General features: G+C 36.7%; 1 protein-coding gene and 1 long non-coding RNA gene across 3 annotated transcripts; one reads left to right on the top strand and one right to left on the bottom strand.

The window, feature by feature from the left end:
* Nucleotides 1-49: 49 nt before the first annotated feature.
* Nucleotides 50-10,968, bottom strand: LOC111608058 (CD209 antigen-like protein E). Of its 2 annotated transcripts, XM_023330405.1 has the most exons (7): nucleotides 10,770-10,968; nucleotides 6,710-6,787; nucleotides 5,021-5,113; nucleotides 4,773-4,946; nucleotides 4,509-4,669; nucleotides 2,308-2,426; nucleotides 50-716 (listed from the first exon to the last, which is right to left on the bottom strand). In XM_023330405.1, exons 1-7 carry the CDS (start codon nucleotides 10,837-10,839, stop codon nucleotides 569-571), a joined length of 843 nt encoding a protein of 280 aa, XP_023186173.1. In that variant the 5' UTR covers nucleotides 10,840-10,968; the 3' UTR covers nucleotides 50-568. The 2 variants fall into 2 exon arrangements, with proteins under 2 accessions (XP_023186173.1, XP_023186174.1); XM_023330406.1 differs by lacking the exon at nucleotides 6,710-6,787.
* On the top strand, nucleotides 5,809-12,939 carry LOC106700253. The gene is made up of 4 exons (XR_002752516.1): nucleotides 5,809-5,878; nucleotides 6,638-6,676; nucleotides 12,432-12,620; nucleotides 12,875-12,939. It is a non-coding gene; the product is annotated as an uncharacterized LOC106700253 (long non-coding RNA).
* The last annotated feature ends 3,573 nt before the right edge of the window (nucleotides 12,940-16,512 follow it).

The following is a 16,512-nucleotide window of genomic DNA, read 5'->3' as shown; positions in this document are numbered from 1 at the left end:
AAAATCAGAAATTATTGCTACATTCTTGAATTATGGGCGAAGGGGCCAAACAAAATCATCCAGAGGGCCGCAAATGGCCCCTGAGCCACAATTTGAACTTCCCTGCATGAAACAATTATGAGGTAAATTCAGAAGCTTTTTAGAAAATGTAATTGTTTATTTTATGAACATGAACAAAATGAACAGCTAGACAAAAACTTAACATATTTTATCAGAAGATCTTCGTCAGAATGAAGATGAAATCCAGAAACTCAGCCAAAGTTTAGCATCAGATATCCTGTTAGGATGGGACAACATGCAGAGCTAATGTAAAATACATCATCAGTGTCTGCAGGAAACAAGGGAGCTTCATCTTCTAGGTATAAATCATGTGCCTGGTTTAATATTTATACACAGAAATGGGATTTATGGTTAACAGAAGTAAATCCAGAGATCCTGTCTGAGGCGTTTCATCAGATCCTTTTAAATAACAACAATAATAACGACACTGAACACAAACCGGAAACACGGAAAGATTTTAACAGTTTAAGTTTTAAATAGTTATAAATATGGGTTCAGTTTGTGGATCCTAATCGGGTCGGATCAGGACTCTGGTCTCACAGATCCAGCGGTTCTTCATGTCGCAGCTGCTTTTGGCCCAGTTGGAGGAATGGTTGAGATGCGGGTTAATTAAACCACAGGAGAGCCGATTCACAGCTTTTTCTGTCGACCAGAAGCTGAAGAGTGAAAACACATAAAGTCACTTCGGTTCTGCTCCAACCTAAAACACTTCAACCAGCGGCTTGTTTTAGTAAGCTAGTCAGAAGAGAAACCTTCTGTAATGCTGCAGCTCTTTATGCCATTTGAATGAACAGTGTTTGGACTGAAACCAATCAATTCAAGTGATTGATTGTTCTATTCATGATTTTCTGACTGATAAATTGGCACATTCTGCAGATTTTTCATTTAACCACTAAAGCCTTTTAATCCATGACTAGAAATAGATTCAAATGGAAATAATCAAACTATCAAATTCATTTTGTGAAGAAGAAAACAAACATTTTGTTGTAGGGATGCAACGATCCACTTTTTTGCTTGCAATATTGATATCTGAGGTTCAGTATCGGCTGATATCGATCCAATACACAAAGACGGCTGAATTAACTTAAAACTTTTAAAACACAAACATAAATTTATAGAATTAAAAATGTATTTGATAAGTGGAAATAAACAGAGAAACCAAAACAAAACAATGGGTTGTCTGTCTTGGTCAAACGTAAAAATAAACTGCAACAAACCTTTCAAATGATTCAGAAAGTGCAACGAGGAATTATAAATATATTCTAAAATAAATTATAGAGCATGATGTCGCTCACAGCTCAAAGCATAGAAATAGACTGAATAGATCTGCTTTTATGATCGGGAGCATTGTCACTTAAAACCAACCTAGAATTTTTTATTTGCACCTTTCATATCTTGTACAGTTTTGGCTAAATTGCTGCTCTGACTGTGATGTTCTTCCAGAAATAGTTTGTTTTTTAAGTCTGTAGTCTCCAGTTAAGCATTAATCAGTTACTAAATTAGTTGAGGATTACTTCAGTAATTGATTATTAATTATTAATCTGATTGTTTCAGCCCTAAGCAATATTAATAATGTAGTTAAAACCATCAAGACACTAATGTAGTATTTGTTCCAGTTTATATTTTGGGTGTAAATGAACTGAAATCGATTGAAGTTGATAAATTTTCTCCATTCTGATTTAGAGTTTGGTGAAAATGTTCTTACCTTAATAACAAACAACAACACAGAGGAGCCAAATTATCCTAAAATTGTGCAGCCATTTCCAAAAAGTTTTAAACAACAATTTTCTTAAAGGTGGAAGGGTTAGGAAAAGGGTTAGAGGTTACAAGAAAGAAGAAGTTTGTCTGTATAAATGTAAATCCAACAATCTTTAAAAATGTTCCTCATTAAAAATAGTTCAGCTTGATTTACAGAAACACTGGGAGGTAAAACTGTTCACATAAATTTGACTTAACTTTTTAATTTTATGTGAATTAAGTATGTTTGAAAAGAGGCCTTGCAGTGCGCGGTGAGACCACTTGGTGGCAGCACTGCTCCGTTTTGCAGTTTGTATGTTGAGATGTTTGCGGTACAGTGAAGCAGAAGGAGATGAGTGACGTAAGTGATTTCTTCACTGCAACCTTTCACCTCCTACTTGTGAAAACTACTGAGGGTATTTCTGGGTTTTCAGTGACTCCTGGAGATCAAAAGGTTGAGAGGAAATTACGAAATGCAGAAGTTTTTCTTGTGTTTGCGCTGGTGCTTACGTCACAGAGAGGTTCCTGCCGCCTGCCCACGTCCACGTGTCCTCCGTGTCTTTCTTCAACCCGATCCAGTAGCCGTGCTTATTGTCGTTGTATTTTAATGTTTTGTTGTTTATGAATTCCTGCATTTGAAATAAAAATAAATTAAAAATCTTAAAAACAAAACAAAAAACGAACCTGTTTGTAATATTACACAGTAAAAGAATTAGCAGCAAAATCATATTTTCACCATATTATTCCCCCATTTATACATTTCAGAGTTCCAAACTAAATATTTAATTCACAAATTAAACATTTATGTAGGAAGCTAAATATTTAGTTTCCAACAAAATGTTTTTTTTAAGCTCCAAGATAAATATTTATTTTTAGCTCAATATTTAGATCCAAATTAAACATTTGCTTTGCTAGCTGAATATTTAGTTCAAAATTAAATGCCTTTTTCTAATTTAACATTTAATTTTCAAACTAAATATTTTCTAAACTAAATATGTAGCTCACACCTATTTATTTAGCATGATAGCTAAATATTTTGGGCTAAATATTATATATCTAATGTGTAAATACATCAGTTATATATTTTATAAAAAGTATATAATTAAACTAGATTAATATTTAGCTTAATTTTAAAACTAAATATTTAGGTAGCTTGCTGAATATTTATGTCATTGCTAAATATTTAGGTCCAAGTGAGCTGGTGTAACAGAGTTACAAATGTGTTTCTTTGTTAAATTATTATTTCTTATTCATTTTATATTGAGAATTTGTGAATTTTATCTTATTCAGTTATTTTTATTTATTTTGTTGTTTTTGCCTGCGGGGGTCGCCCTTCTGCTCTCCGCCTCGTTTGTGTTTCCTGGGCTTCCGTAGTCTATCCCAGCCCTCATAGCTCCTCTGCCCCCCCTTTTTCCCTCAGAGCGTTGTTCTGCGCTGCTGTGGGTAAGTCAGAGGAAAGTTAGCTGCTGAGATATGTTTGTTTTTCTGTATGGATGTTGTTCATGTTGATGTCTTTACCATATGTTGTTTATTATTGTTTGTTAGTGTGTTATTTTGCAGTTTTGACCGTCATTGTAGGTTTTTTTTTATAAACAGTTTTATTATAATTTCCTTTTTTTATTTTGGCGCGAACGACCGGTGCTAGTCCAGTACAGCTCGGTTGAACATTGTTTTTATTTTCACATTTTTAGAGCTGGAGTGCAGGGAGAAGGAGTTGAGGAGGTTGTTCATTTGTTTTCCCTTCTTCCCCCAGGTATGTGTTTTTATTTTTAATTTATACTTTTTATCTCTGTTTATTTAACTCTGTCCCACTGTATTGTGTTGTTGTGGCCACCAGGTGGCGTTTTTCTCCTCTTGTTTTTAGTTTACGATTTTTGTGAGAAGATTTCTTTTTTTGTTAACTTTTGTTAAGTCTGAGAGAGAGAAAAAATGTTAGGAGAGCGTTGTTCTGCGCTGCTGTGGAGCTGGAGTGCAGGGAGAAGGAGTTGAGGAGGTTGTTCATTTGTTTTCCCTTCTTCCCCCAGAATAAAAAAAAATAAAATATCTGGTTGAGACCCACCTGAACGACTTCCGAGACTCATTGATACCATCTGTTACACTGGACAATAAATTAGCTGGCTGATAAGCGGAAGTGGGATTTCAAAATAAAAGCTGGGTTTCTATGACTTAAAAAAACCGTGACTTGCAACAATTCAGTCCTGCAAGCAGCGGAGTTCATGTAGAGGTCAACACAACCAAGCTTTTAATTTGATATTCCACTTCCGCTTATCGGCAAACCAATTTGCATATTAGCTAAATATTTAGATTGAGACTTAAATATTTAGTTAGCAAAATAAATATTTAATTCAGAGCTAGATATTTAATTTAAAGCTAAATATTTAGCTCACGCTTAAACATTTTGTTTTGAATAAAACATTTAGCTTCCTCACTAAATATCTAATTTGAAAACTAAATATTTAGTTTAGCTTGTAAGTTTAATATTTAGTTTGGAAATCTTACATTTATAGATGTAGGAGTAACAGGATGAAAATATGACTTAGAAAAAACTTTTGTTTTTCTCTGTGACAGGCTAAATAAACAAAAACATTGCTATCAAGTTTTTACTGTGTAACTTTACAAGCGACATCCCATAGAAATCCATTTGTTTTCACACTCTAAAAATGTAATAGTTAAAAAACGTTGGATGTGATTTTTATTGTTAAAATCTTTACCTGCTCCTCCTGGCTGTCGATCACCGCCAGCTTCGCATTTTCTTTCACACAAAACTCTTGGCTTTGCTCCCAGGTTTTCCAGTTGTAGCTGTACTCACCTTTTGTAAACAGGTAACAGTTTGACTGAAACATCGCCCAGTCGTTCGGGCAAGGCTTACACTCTGGAAAACAAACAAACAAAAAAAACAGATTAAAAAACTTCAAATACTTAAAGGATGTAAAACATTTTGCAGTAATGGTTTATTAAAATCTGTATTTTCTAACGTTTCTGTGGGCAGCGATCAGCCGCAGGAAACGTGTCGTAATCCAGGATGACGTCTAGAGTCCAGTTGAGTCGGTTTCTCTCTGCTGTTCGTCTCTGTAAATCTGCACTCACCTCCTCCAGCTTCAGATTCTGCTCCGCTAAAACGTCCGACTGTCTCCTCTGCTCGTATGTGACTGCAGTCAAATGTTTAAAATGTTTTACCCGCTCAGGTAGACGCTCAGTCGTCCACAGAAACAGGCAGACTTACAGTAGACACTGAGGATGATGATGGCCAGGAGCAGGGTGAAGCAGATCATCCCCAAAAACAGCAGAGGGTGAAACTGAGCTCTCTTTTCATTTTCTATGAAAAACAGATAAATAAAGAATAAACATTTTTCTGTTTTAATACATAATACAAGTCTGAACTGGAAGTGATCCGCGCCATTTTGGTAGGCAAGGCAAACAACGATTGAGACAACAAAAAGGAAGTATATTAACACTCTTGACCAATATGTAAGAGAATATCAACAAAAGGTTCTGCTGTCGGATCGACCTGCATAAAATGGAGAATGGAAACATATTGACGATGTGGTTAATTGATAGAATTAAAATAATAACCTATAAAAACACTAATCATTATATTTAAGGAGGCCTCACTGAAGAGAGCGGTCAACATGAATGTTTTGAGTAAAGGAGCGGTTGCAGCCGGATTCAGCAGATAATCGCTCGGCAAGAAGTTCCTGAGCCTTGACATGAAAGATTGTGACGCTGTATAACTTGTTTTTGCTTAATCGTACATGGACATGTGTTCCAGAAGTTATGCTGTGTAACTCTGCATCACGTTGCAGCTGCATGACCTATTTTCCTTAGAGAAGCAACGTGCATTGTGGGTAGGGCATTCCCTGTTTCGATAAAAAGAGGGGCCTCGGCAGGACATATTTTCAGAGCGGGAAGAGATTGTAACTGGAGAACGTCTCTGTCCGTTCTCCTCACGAGTAAAAATAATTTAACTCTTGTCTTTTCCTTGTGTCTGAATTTGATGTTCTAGGTGCATAAACCTGACATTAATAGTGAACATGAAGACCTGATCAATGTTTCATCGCATTTCTAAAGGACGTACACACAGGTGGGTGGAACCCAAAACTTTTATTCAAGTACGAGTAGTACTACTTCAACATATCTTTATTCAAGTAAAAGTAAAAAGTATCTGTCCAAGAAATTACATAAGAGTAAAAAAGTATTTGGTAAAAACTCTACTTGAATACTGAAAAACTGATCAAATTATCAATCATTTAAAATTTTAAAATTACATCGTCAGTTGGAACAAATTCTGAAGTTTTAAGTATTTTAAGGACCAAAATGACAATAATTCATAAAATTCATATAAGTAACAAAAAATAACAAAATCAGGCAAAATATTTTTTTCCCAAATCAGTTAAAATTTTGAGACTTTAACAGAAACTGGAGGTGTGTTTCTGTTTCTGCTGAATTTTTGGTTAAAACATGTTTGTTTTTTGTTCAGTGGGTAAAAAATCCAGAATTGTTTCTCAAGTAGAGCTACTTCATAATAACATTACTCACGTAAAAGTAAAAAGTACTCCTAAAAGTACATTTAAAGTTGCTCAAGTAAAAGTAATTATTTACATTTGATGCAGGAACTCTTCCTGTGATAGGCTACATGCCCGTCTTAGCTAGCAGATAAAAGCTACATCAGCTAAGCTAATTTTGCCAGGCAGGCAGTAAGTATTACAGTAAATATCACAGATTTTTATCCTAGTATGATACAGAGGTGGGTAGAGTACTCAACAGTTGTAATGTACTTGTATTGTTTAGAACAGAGAGGCGAGAGCTAGCTCTAAACTTGTCTTGTTTATTGTTGTCATAGCAACCGCCTGCCAAAATGGCTGTCAGTTATGAAGTTCAGGTAAGTGTGACGTCACATGGGAACGTAGGTGACCTGTTATGATCAGATGTGTGTCCTGCGTCTTCTCTGTCTTCACCTCATCATAAATTATTTCTTTGAGGCTCGATTTTTCTAAGAAAAAGAAAAAACAGAAAACAAAACAATAGTATATAAATGTGTGGCTTTTTTTTTTTTTAAGTTTTGCTTTTTTCTGTCATTTACATATTTTTTGTTCTCTAAAACCTAAAAATACCTAAACATTGTGTTTGTTTTAGAAATTAATGACAAATGTGAACAGTAAGTGGCGATAATAACATTTCAAACTTTAAAGGAAGAACATTCTGACTGTAGCTAAAGCTTTACTGTAGTTCTGTTAAATTTCAGCCTTTCATTGAGAATCGCTTCCTAATGTCATTTGAGTCACTTCCATCCAATGTCTGTACCCGTTTACTGTAAAAGCCGCTAATTTTAAACAAGAAAATAACATTTTTGGGGGGAAAGAAGGTCACAGATCAATGCATTCTAAAGGAAAACTTTTATTTCTTTTTCTTTCTGAATGATAAAGTATGAACAAAAAATCAATAAACTAATAAATCAATGTAACTTAAAATGTCAGTTAAGAAGGCAGTGAGTGGGCAGAATCCAGATGTGATTAGAAAAAACTCCAGTTGTTGGAGCAGAAAGAGGAACTGCCATTTTTCATTCAGTCTTCTTCTGGAGGAAAACCTCACATGAATGGTGAGCCGTTTGTTTCTACGTTGCCATGGATACATAACGGTTTTAGGGGCGCCACACTTCTGCAAAAGTCTTGGTCAGAGCTGCAAAATGTGCAAAAAGGCAAATTTCTAAAATGATTTAGAGAAAGAATGCCAAAGCAGAAGAGAACGAGCCGATGGAACCAAATGGTTTCTGCACAACGGCGAATTACCGCCATGATAGATATAAGTAGATAAAAAAGAATAAATTTCTGCCAAAAAACTGAGATTTTGAGATTAACCTCAAGAGTTTTCTAAAAAACATAGAAATTTCTGAGCTCCAGAAATCTAACGTTCTAAAATTCAATTTAAAAAATTCTATTGTGACATTAATTCAGAAATGTTCTTCAAAAATGTGGAAATTTCTCAGTTTCACAAATTAACAATTTCTGAGATTAATCTCAAAATGTTGACCTTCTCAAACTCAGAAATTTCCAAGTTTTTTCTAGAAATTTCTGAGATTAATTTATTTTTTCTTTTAAATGTTCAACTTTTTTACTTAAGAAATATTCTTGTTTTGGTAGATTTCTTTTAGATTAATCTAAAACTTTCTGAGTTTTTTTGCAGAAATCTTTAATCTGCTGTGATCCTGATGCCGTTTTGTTTGACAGCGGCGGAGAGTCGCTCCTTTAAATCCGCTGGTATCGATCAGAGATCATCATGATTAATTACCTGCATCAGATGTTTCACCTGAAGTTCATTAAGTGATGAATGAATGAACTTCATTCATTATATTAACTGTTACTACGCAGAAAAATGCAAACATTTTGCTCTGTAGTTGTGAGGATTATATCAGGAGAAAATGTATTTTTGTTTTCTTGTTCTGTGTTTGAACAATGTGTATTTCTGCTGTTCATGTTTCTGCAGAAATGAGAAGGAAATAAATGACTCAGTTGAAGTTGATGTGTTTGTTCACTGAGCTGAGACTGGAGAGACAATTATAGCTCCCACTAAAACCAGTTGAGTTTTACTGGGAGGTGACCAGTAAACAGGGCCGTGCAGAGACCTATGGAGGGGCAGGGGCTCAAATTTTAAAAAGCGGCACATTGAACAAAAACTCCGTACAACAACAAAGCAACAACCCATATTAACCAAGAATCTAACTGGATCCTACTGGATCATCGCCATCATGCAGGAAATGCAAAGCAAATCTAGTCTCTATTTTCCCCAACAGGTAAAAAGTTTCTGTTTCTGCTGCTGACAGTCCTGGAGGGCTGAGCTGATCTGAGACTGTAGCTGTTAAACAGACCAGAGGAGAGAAGGTCAAAGGTCATGAAGTTATGAAATAAGCAAATTTGCTGCCATTTTACTAATTAAGCCCTAATAATATCTATTTAACCTCTAGAACAACCTGGCTGCAGACTGATTTATAGATCAGAAACTCAAAGGGGTTAAAACTATATCATAGTTAGATGTTAATCCTCTAGATCTAGAATTATAAGACTGAGATATCAAGGCAAAGAAAACTCAGTAGCTGCTGGTAGGGGCCATTCAGGGGCCTCCAGACATTCAGGGGCCTCCAGACACTCAGGGGCCTCCAGTCACTCAGGGGCCCCAGACATTTTGCTGTAAAAATAAAAACACTACACCTTTGTGAGCTCGCCCTCCCATGTGGACCAACTTCCATAAGAGAGGTACTTTAGCTTATTAGAGGAAATTGTTGGCTGCCTGGAAACCACCGAGATGACTTCAGATGACTGTAAAACATGTAACTGCTCCTTTAGATTTCAGGGGCCCCTAGAAATGGTTTAATTGTAAAACAGACCATAGATCAAAACCTGTAGCATCATTTATAGAGAATAACAATGTTGTTAAATTTTGTTTAATGCATCAGCTGAGAAAAAATTTACATTTAGGATTTAATTAGGACGTTTACTTTGTAAAAGTTTAAAGAATCATCTTGATAGTTTGATTGTTGTGTTACCATGGCTACAATATGGTGTAATCTTTGTGTTTGACTTGGGTTTGTTCACAAATACATGACAGCCAATAACCAATAATCAGTGATTGATTTTAAACTCTGCCAATAAACCTGGTCTCCCTCACACAGTTTCAATTGATCTAGATTTAAACATGTTAGTGATGCTGAAGCTCTTAGTAGGATGGGTTCTGGAGGGAGGGCGGTTCTGTCTAAGGCCCCATATTACCTTGGGCCGGCCCTGGAGGAACAGCTGCTGCGATGAGCATCTCTGGAATCTACCTGGAATCTACCTGGAATCCCCCGGTGGCCCCTGTCAGTCCCCCGATATTTTGGGACATTTTGGTTAATTTCATTGCGGCATGTTTGGCTTTATGCTGCGGTTCTGATTATTGCTACAATATTTTCTCTGATGTTTATTTTGTGACTCTAATTGGGCCGAATCTTCCTTTAACAGTTGAGGTTCTGCAGTAACTTCTGTTTACAGCCCAGAACCTCCAGCCCAGATCAGCAGCGGCTTTAACCCGCCTGGTAGAAACGTGAAGGTGAAGCAGAGCGAACAGAGACCAGGTGGTACCAGGTGGTACCGGGTGGTACCAGGTGGTACCAGGTGGTACCGGGTGGTACCAGGGCTTTGAGCTGCGTTATCGCAGTGACAGTCGGTACCGTATCTTATATCAGGATGTCTGATATAAAGACAGACATTCTTTCTATCTGTCAGTGGTTCCGACCCAGACTGCCTGTAGCGAACCGGGCTTTTAGCAGAATGATGAAGTTAAAGTCAGAAGTTTCTCTGCAGCATTTCTGAGTTTAGTGGTGAGGCGGGTTTTGTCCTGCTATTGCAGGACGATTATAAAAATATAAATAGAAACAGTTTTTCTAACGTCAACATCAGACCTACGTTTTTATTCACAAACCAGTTAATGAAAATATTCTTGCCCATAATTAGATAGATAGAGGAACAGATCCTCCTCCTCCTCCTCCTCCTCACCATGGAGTCTGAACAACATGGAGGCTCTGAGAGTCATTATCAGCCTGAGGGCAGCCAGACTAGTTTATTTTACTACATTATTATATTTAGCTGAATATTATTGCTGAGGGGCTCAAACAGGCCTTCTGACATACAGATTAAAAATAAATAATAAAAATAAAAAAACCTCAAAAACAGCACTAGGGGCATCAAGGATAAAAGGGGCAGGGGCTCAAGCCCCCTTTTGCCCCCCTCTTCACGTGCCTGGCAGTAAATAATTATTTCTGCCTTTTAATTAACAGAAGATATTTGTATGTGTTAATCCTAATTAAGAAGTTTATTTGTAAAATTCAATAGATGATAAAATAGCAGTATTCGCTCTTAAACTGTTATTTTAAACTTTCGTCTCTGCTGTGTTGAATGAATATAAAACCGATCAAAATAAGCAAACCGGTAAAACGAAAACCTTACCTGAGTCCATCTGTGTGGAGACACCATTAGTCTTAAAAGTCACATTTGCATAATTCAGTTCTTCTTCCATGATTAAAAACCTGCAACCAGCAGAAAACCGTTAAATCTCCCAGAGAGTCGGACGAAGTTAAACCTCCACAGAAACGTTTCAACGTCATTCTGAGTGTTTTCAGGCTCTGAGTGGAGACAGGATGTTCACTTCTTCTTTTCAGACAAAGTTAAGAAACCAAAGAGAAATTTAGACTAAATGTTCATCAGAGAAAAACTGGGAGGGAAGAAACTGTTTCTGGTGACGCTGGCCTGAAAGCAACAAAATCAGCAAATTCTAGGGATGACATCAGAGGGAATAGTTAGTAGTTCTCTAAAGGGAACATTAAAAACTTTCATAATTTCAATCCAAACAAACATTTCCTAAAGTATTAAAGTCTTTTTTTTTTTTTTTTTTTTTACCAAAAATGATTTTAAATAACTCATTTTCATTACCAAAACATGACCAAAGCAAAAATGTTTTTAGGAAGGAAACAATTTGAACTTTGCACACATTATTTTTATTATTATTATCAGCTGCAGAAGAAGAAGGTCAGAGTTGAACATTTCCACTACAAGAAAGGATTTAGAAAATGTATTGGTTTAAGAGAAACAATGAGAAGGATTCAGTTTTTTCATGTATTTTATAATCATATAAATGCGTCTCAGCTCTACTGATTATTAAAAACATAAAACAGGAAACAAACGTAACAGGAAAACATCTGAGCCAACAGCTTGTAGGGTGGATCTGTTCCTAAAGATCTACGTCAGAATGTACTAAATCTGATTTCTTGCTGATTTCTAATTATATTGTGACAAAGGTAAAATATTGAACTTTTTAAATCAGCTTTCAGAGTTTTAAAATTGCATGAAAAGCTAGAAAATTTCTAAATAAATTTAAAATGGGCCTGCCAAAGTTTGTGTCGTTAGAATCCTTCATTCTGATGCTAAAGATTAGCTAAATGCTAACGCTAGCTTCAGCTAGCATGTGGTCGTACATTAGCTTACTGCATTCAGCATGCTAACTGTTGCTAGCAAATAAAAATTAGCTAAAATGCTTCTTTTAGCTGTAAGGTTGACATTAGCATGGGGGCTATCAGTAGCATGTAGAGCTGTTAGCGTGTTATCATTAGCATCTTAGCCAAACTCTCCCACTAATGTGTTTTATTTGGGTTTTATTTGATAGATCAGTACAAAATAAGTCATGATGGTAAAAGGGAATTACCACCATTTGCCTTTAGAAGTAAATGATAAATAATATAAAATTTAAAATAACTGACTCTGGTGTGTTCCTCCAACTTCTGATTTTGTCATTTTGTGAACTAACTAAATTGTAGAGCCGTAATTTGCAGACAGCTGAAGTGAACTGCTAATAAATAGATTCATAAACATGAAAATGAAAAATATATCTAGTTTTAGTTTCATAAACCCACAGCATAGTTCCAGTTAGTTTTAGTTTCTCCTAATTAATTACCATTTCAGATAACAAAGTGTTTCTCCATTTCAGGTTTAGTAATTTTGTTAGTTTTAGTTATTTTTAGTTTTAGTTAACTATAATAACTTTGGCCTGAACCCGTTGAAGCTCCAGCTGAGTAAATAAAGTCTCTGACATGTTTTCTGTTGGTTTATTCATAGTGAGCGCCGTTCTGTACAGACAGGAAGTGTACAGACAGGAAGTGAACCTCAGCGAGATGAAGATGAAGATGGAAATCCTGGAGAATCGGGCCGAGATTCTCCTCAGAGACAGAAACGACCTCAACTGGACGCTGGGAGTCATCCTGACCTTTGACCCGTTTCCAGTCAGAGATTTCTGTCGTGAAAACAGTGAGTACGTTTATATGGAGCTCAGATCGAGGTTAGTACAGCTAACTGAAACAAAAACTAATAAAATAACAAAAACTAACAAAATAACAAAATCTAACAAAATAAAAACTGAAATTGAGAACGTTTTTGTTTTCCGTAGCTGAAATAAATAAACTAGTTAATGGGGAAAACTGTAACTGGGATTGTGTTTGAAAACATGCAAACGGTTTTGGTTGTGTTTCTGTGTAAACGTTGTTTTGTGTTTTCCCAAGCAGAGTGGAGAGGCTGGACTCTGGTCCAGCACAGGTGTTACTTGTTTCATGAAGACGGCTGGTTTACCTGGCAGGAAGATCAGCAGTTATGCCAGGACCGCCATGCCGGACCGCCATGCCGGGACTGCCATGCCGGGACCGGGACCAGACCTGGTTATCGATAATCTGCAAGAACAGGTTCGCTTAACCACCAACGCTTCAGAAAACCAACCAAAACAAAACGGAGAAACGTCTCGTCCGATTGTTTCTGTGTTTTTTAAACTCGTAGGAATTTATCAGTAATCGAACAGACTTCTACTTTGATCAAAATCACGGATACTGGCTGGGACTGAATCAGACTGGCGGCAGCTGGGTCTGGGCTGATGGACGTGTTGATACTCTGGGGTAAGGAAGTGATTTTGATTTCACTTTCATCACATTTTATCAGGTTTGCACAGTAAAAAGGGATTCCATGTTTACAAAAGTCCAACTTAAACAGTTAAAAAGAGTAAATATTGAAAAGTAAAAAAGGAATTATAATTAAAACTAAAAGTTTTAAATGTTAAAATGCTTTTCATACAAAGGGAATATAAAACCTGCTGCCACTGAGAGTAAAATGTTGCATAAAAATCTTCATTTTAGCCTCAAATTGAGAGTTTCTTTAAAATGAAGCAGAAATGCTGTGAGAAATGAAAATGTTTCTCATATTTTAGTCTAACTTGTGAATGTTCTGACATCCTGATGTTTCGCTCTCTAAGGTTCTGGTGCAGAAGACATTTTTTCTTCCTGGGAAAAATGCGCTGCTGGTTCCTAACAGGAATCCCACAACCAGCTGGGCCAAAGCCGACTCTGAATTTAAAACAGATTCATCTGTGAGGGAAAAGCTCTCACAAGGTCATAGCAGCTTCAACATATCAGGATTTCCATCACTTTTCATTTAAAAAGTCATGCAGAAACTTCCTGTTTGGCCTCAGGTTGCTTGTTCTGCTTATTTTTTTTATTTTAATAAAATAAATTAAAGAAAATTATTTACTCAGAGATCTTGTTCTGCCTGTACTGGAGGTCAAAAGGTGTGCAACGCTGTTTCAGTTTGATTTGGGTTTGGTGTCACTTAAAAAAGGAACTAAGTTTCCTTTCTGCTTCCTCTTTGCTTATTTTAAACAGAAATTAGTCTTTGTAACACAGATAAAACTTAATCTGTGGCAGCATTTCCTTTACAAATGTGTGCAAATCTGTGTCTATGTTCTGAAAATGTTGAAACCAGTTTTATAATCGCCGTGTTTCTGTGTCCTCTGTCATGACCTGTAGAGGTTTGACTCTTCTGGTAAAACTCGGCTTCTTGATGAAATATGTTGCAACATGGTGCCTGATGAAAACATGGATTCACTGGACTGTTTTAAAACTCCACTTTGCACATAATGTGTTGAAAAAGCATCATCCTTTCAAAAATAAATCATATTTTAACCTACAACTGGGCCACTCTATTTTATTTTTTTGCTATTTTTGTCAGTCTTATTAAATTTATAACCACAACTGTTTTTAAGTCAGAGGACCTAAATGCTGGAAACAAGCAGTTAAAAACAGGAAAATCAAGACGTTATCCAGAATATTAAATTGGTCTTTGTGAAACAGATAAAGCCGGGATGAACTACGTCCGGCTTCATCTCTGATCCTTTTGTGAAACATTCCTGTGAAGGTCCGGTAGACTTGGCTCCATTCCAGTCCAAAATGGAAACATTTGTTAAATTTTCAGTTGGTGCGGTTTGCTTTCACATTGCACTGTCAAACGACCAAAACCCATTAGAAAGCCTGTTCCCCTCCTCGCCTGTGGTGGCGCTGTACAAAAAAACTACTGAAGGATTCGACACCAAACCTCTGAAGACGTTGAGCGCAGTGGGACATCGGTGGTTGGAGTTCGCGCCGCAGTCGACGGGGTTGCTGGTTCTGTTGCCTGATTTTATTATTTTTTCTTAGTCATATAAATTATTGTCCTTTTCATCCTTAAAATACCAAAATTTCTATTTAACTTTATATTTTGATCCGTGTGATGATGTAATGTTTAAATATTAAAGGATTGATTATTTGATCAGTTATGCAGCACTTGAGAAGATTTTTACCAAATACTTTTTTAGTCTTACTTGAGTACACATTCTGTCTACTGACCTCTGGTCAGAGCGCTGCTGACCTCTCCTCTGTCAGACTGCCTCAGGGCAGCTGTGGCTACTATCCAGTAGCCTGCCACCATCAGCGTGTGTGTGTGTGTGTGTGTGTGGGTGTGGGTGTGTGTGTGTGTGTGTAAATGACTGTATTGTGAAGTGCTTTGGGTTCCTCTGGACTTGAGTACAAGCCTTTTGATGTTCTTCATTCTTATTGATGAAACATAAGCAAAAACAGAGCAGCGTCTTAGTGGTTGGAGGATTTCTCTTTTGTTTTGCTGAAAGACGGTGAGTCATTTCTCTCGCTAGGCTAGGCTCTCAAGTTTGTTGTGGTTGTATTTACCCAGAATGCCCTACACCGTAGCCTATTTTCTGCTCTTGGAGAGGTCTCTGGTTCGTTTGGTGTTCAGATATGCATTTGAACTACAGCACAGTTCACTTCAACCGAACAAACTTTACCCACTAACCCCAGTTTGTAGGTAGACCAGAGTTCAGTTTTTTTTTTTGCATTCACACCTTCGGAAAACCAGTGTTGTATAAAGTACTGAAATCTCAGAGTCAAGTAAAAGTACAAGTACCTCTCCAAAATATGACTTTGGTAAAAGTCGAAGTCACTGACTGAAATGTTACTTGAGTTAAAGTCTTAAAGTATCTGAAACTTCTTGTACTTAAGTATGGAAAGTACTTTAAAATTTTATGTACTCAAGTAATGTAATGAAAAGTACAAGTAAAAAGTAAAACAAAGCAAATGCAGTTTGAATGACATTTTTTATATTTTGGTAAACTTGTCAAATACACTTAAAATAATGTACCCAACCAAGTGCAGGAATAACATAAACTGCATGCGGTACGACGAATCTTTAACACCCACGACAGAGTATATTGTGTTTAAATAAGGCCATGGGCTCTCATCACCAGCTGGTGGTTCCCCTGGAGCCGTGTCCGACGTAGTTGCAGGCTGCTGCTGATTGCGAGACTTGCTTTGTGTTTAATGGGAGAAGCGAAACAGGTGTATCCTATTGGTGGTGATGAACAAGCCCAGGCAAGTAGGATACGGACTTTGTTCGGTAGCCTGCTTGCTACTTGCTAATCAGTAGGTGGGATCAAAACACTTGCGTTTCTCTCTCTCGCTTTTTTGTAACGAGTAACTAAACCACACATTGAAAATGTATCGGAGTAAAAGTACGCAATTAAGTTCGGAAATATAGTGAAGTAAAAGTGAAAGTCATCAAAAATTTTCATACTCCAGGAAAGTATGAAGTACTCCAAAATATACTTAAGTAAAGTAGTGAAGTATTTTTACTTCGTTACTATACAACACTGCGGAAAACGAACCGTACCTTCTATGCAAACGGACTGGAGTTTTATCCAAGTGGACTAAATGAACCTTAGAAGTGAAATCCCCTGTGGATAAAGCAGTCAGGACCGTTAGCTCATGTGAATACGTTAACAGTGAGAGGGTGTATTTTAGTCTCTGTGTGTTTTAGGCTGGTAGACGGGATGTGC

Source organism: Xiphophorus maculatus, chromosome 3, assembly GCF_002775205.1.
Source record: "Xiphophorus maculatus strain JP 163 A chromosome 3, X_maculatus-5.0-male, whole genome shotgun sequence".
Taxonomy (NCBI): Eukaryota; Metazoa; Chordata; class Actinopteri; order Cyprinodontiformes; family Poeciliidae; genus Xiphophorus; species Xiphophorus maculatus.
Note: the sequence above shows the minus strand (reverse complement) of the source record. Positions and strands in the feature narration are given on the sequence as shown.

Excerpts from the sequence above, each read along its gene's own strand:
- LOC111608058 (XM_023330405.1), bottom strand. The coding sequence starts at position 10,839 with ATGGAAGAAGAACTGAATTATGCAAATGTGACTTTTAAGACTAATGGT. Across the intron at positions 4,947-5,020 it reads CATCATCCTCAGTGTCTACT|TCACATACGAGCAGAGGAGA; the intron begins GTAAGTCTGCCT and ends ATTTGACTGCAG. Across the intron at positions 4,670-4,772 it reads TGATCGCTGCCCACAGAAAC|AGTGTAAGCCTTGCCCGAAC; the intron begins GTTAGAAAATAC and ends TTTGTTTTCCAG.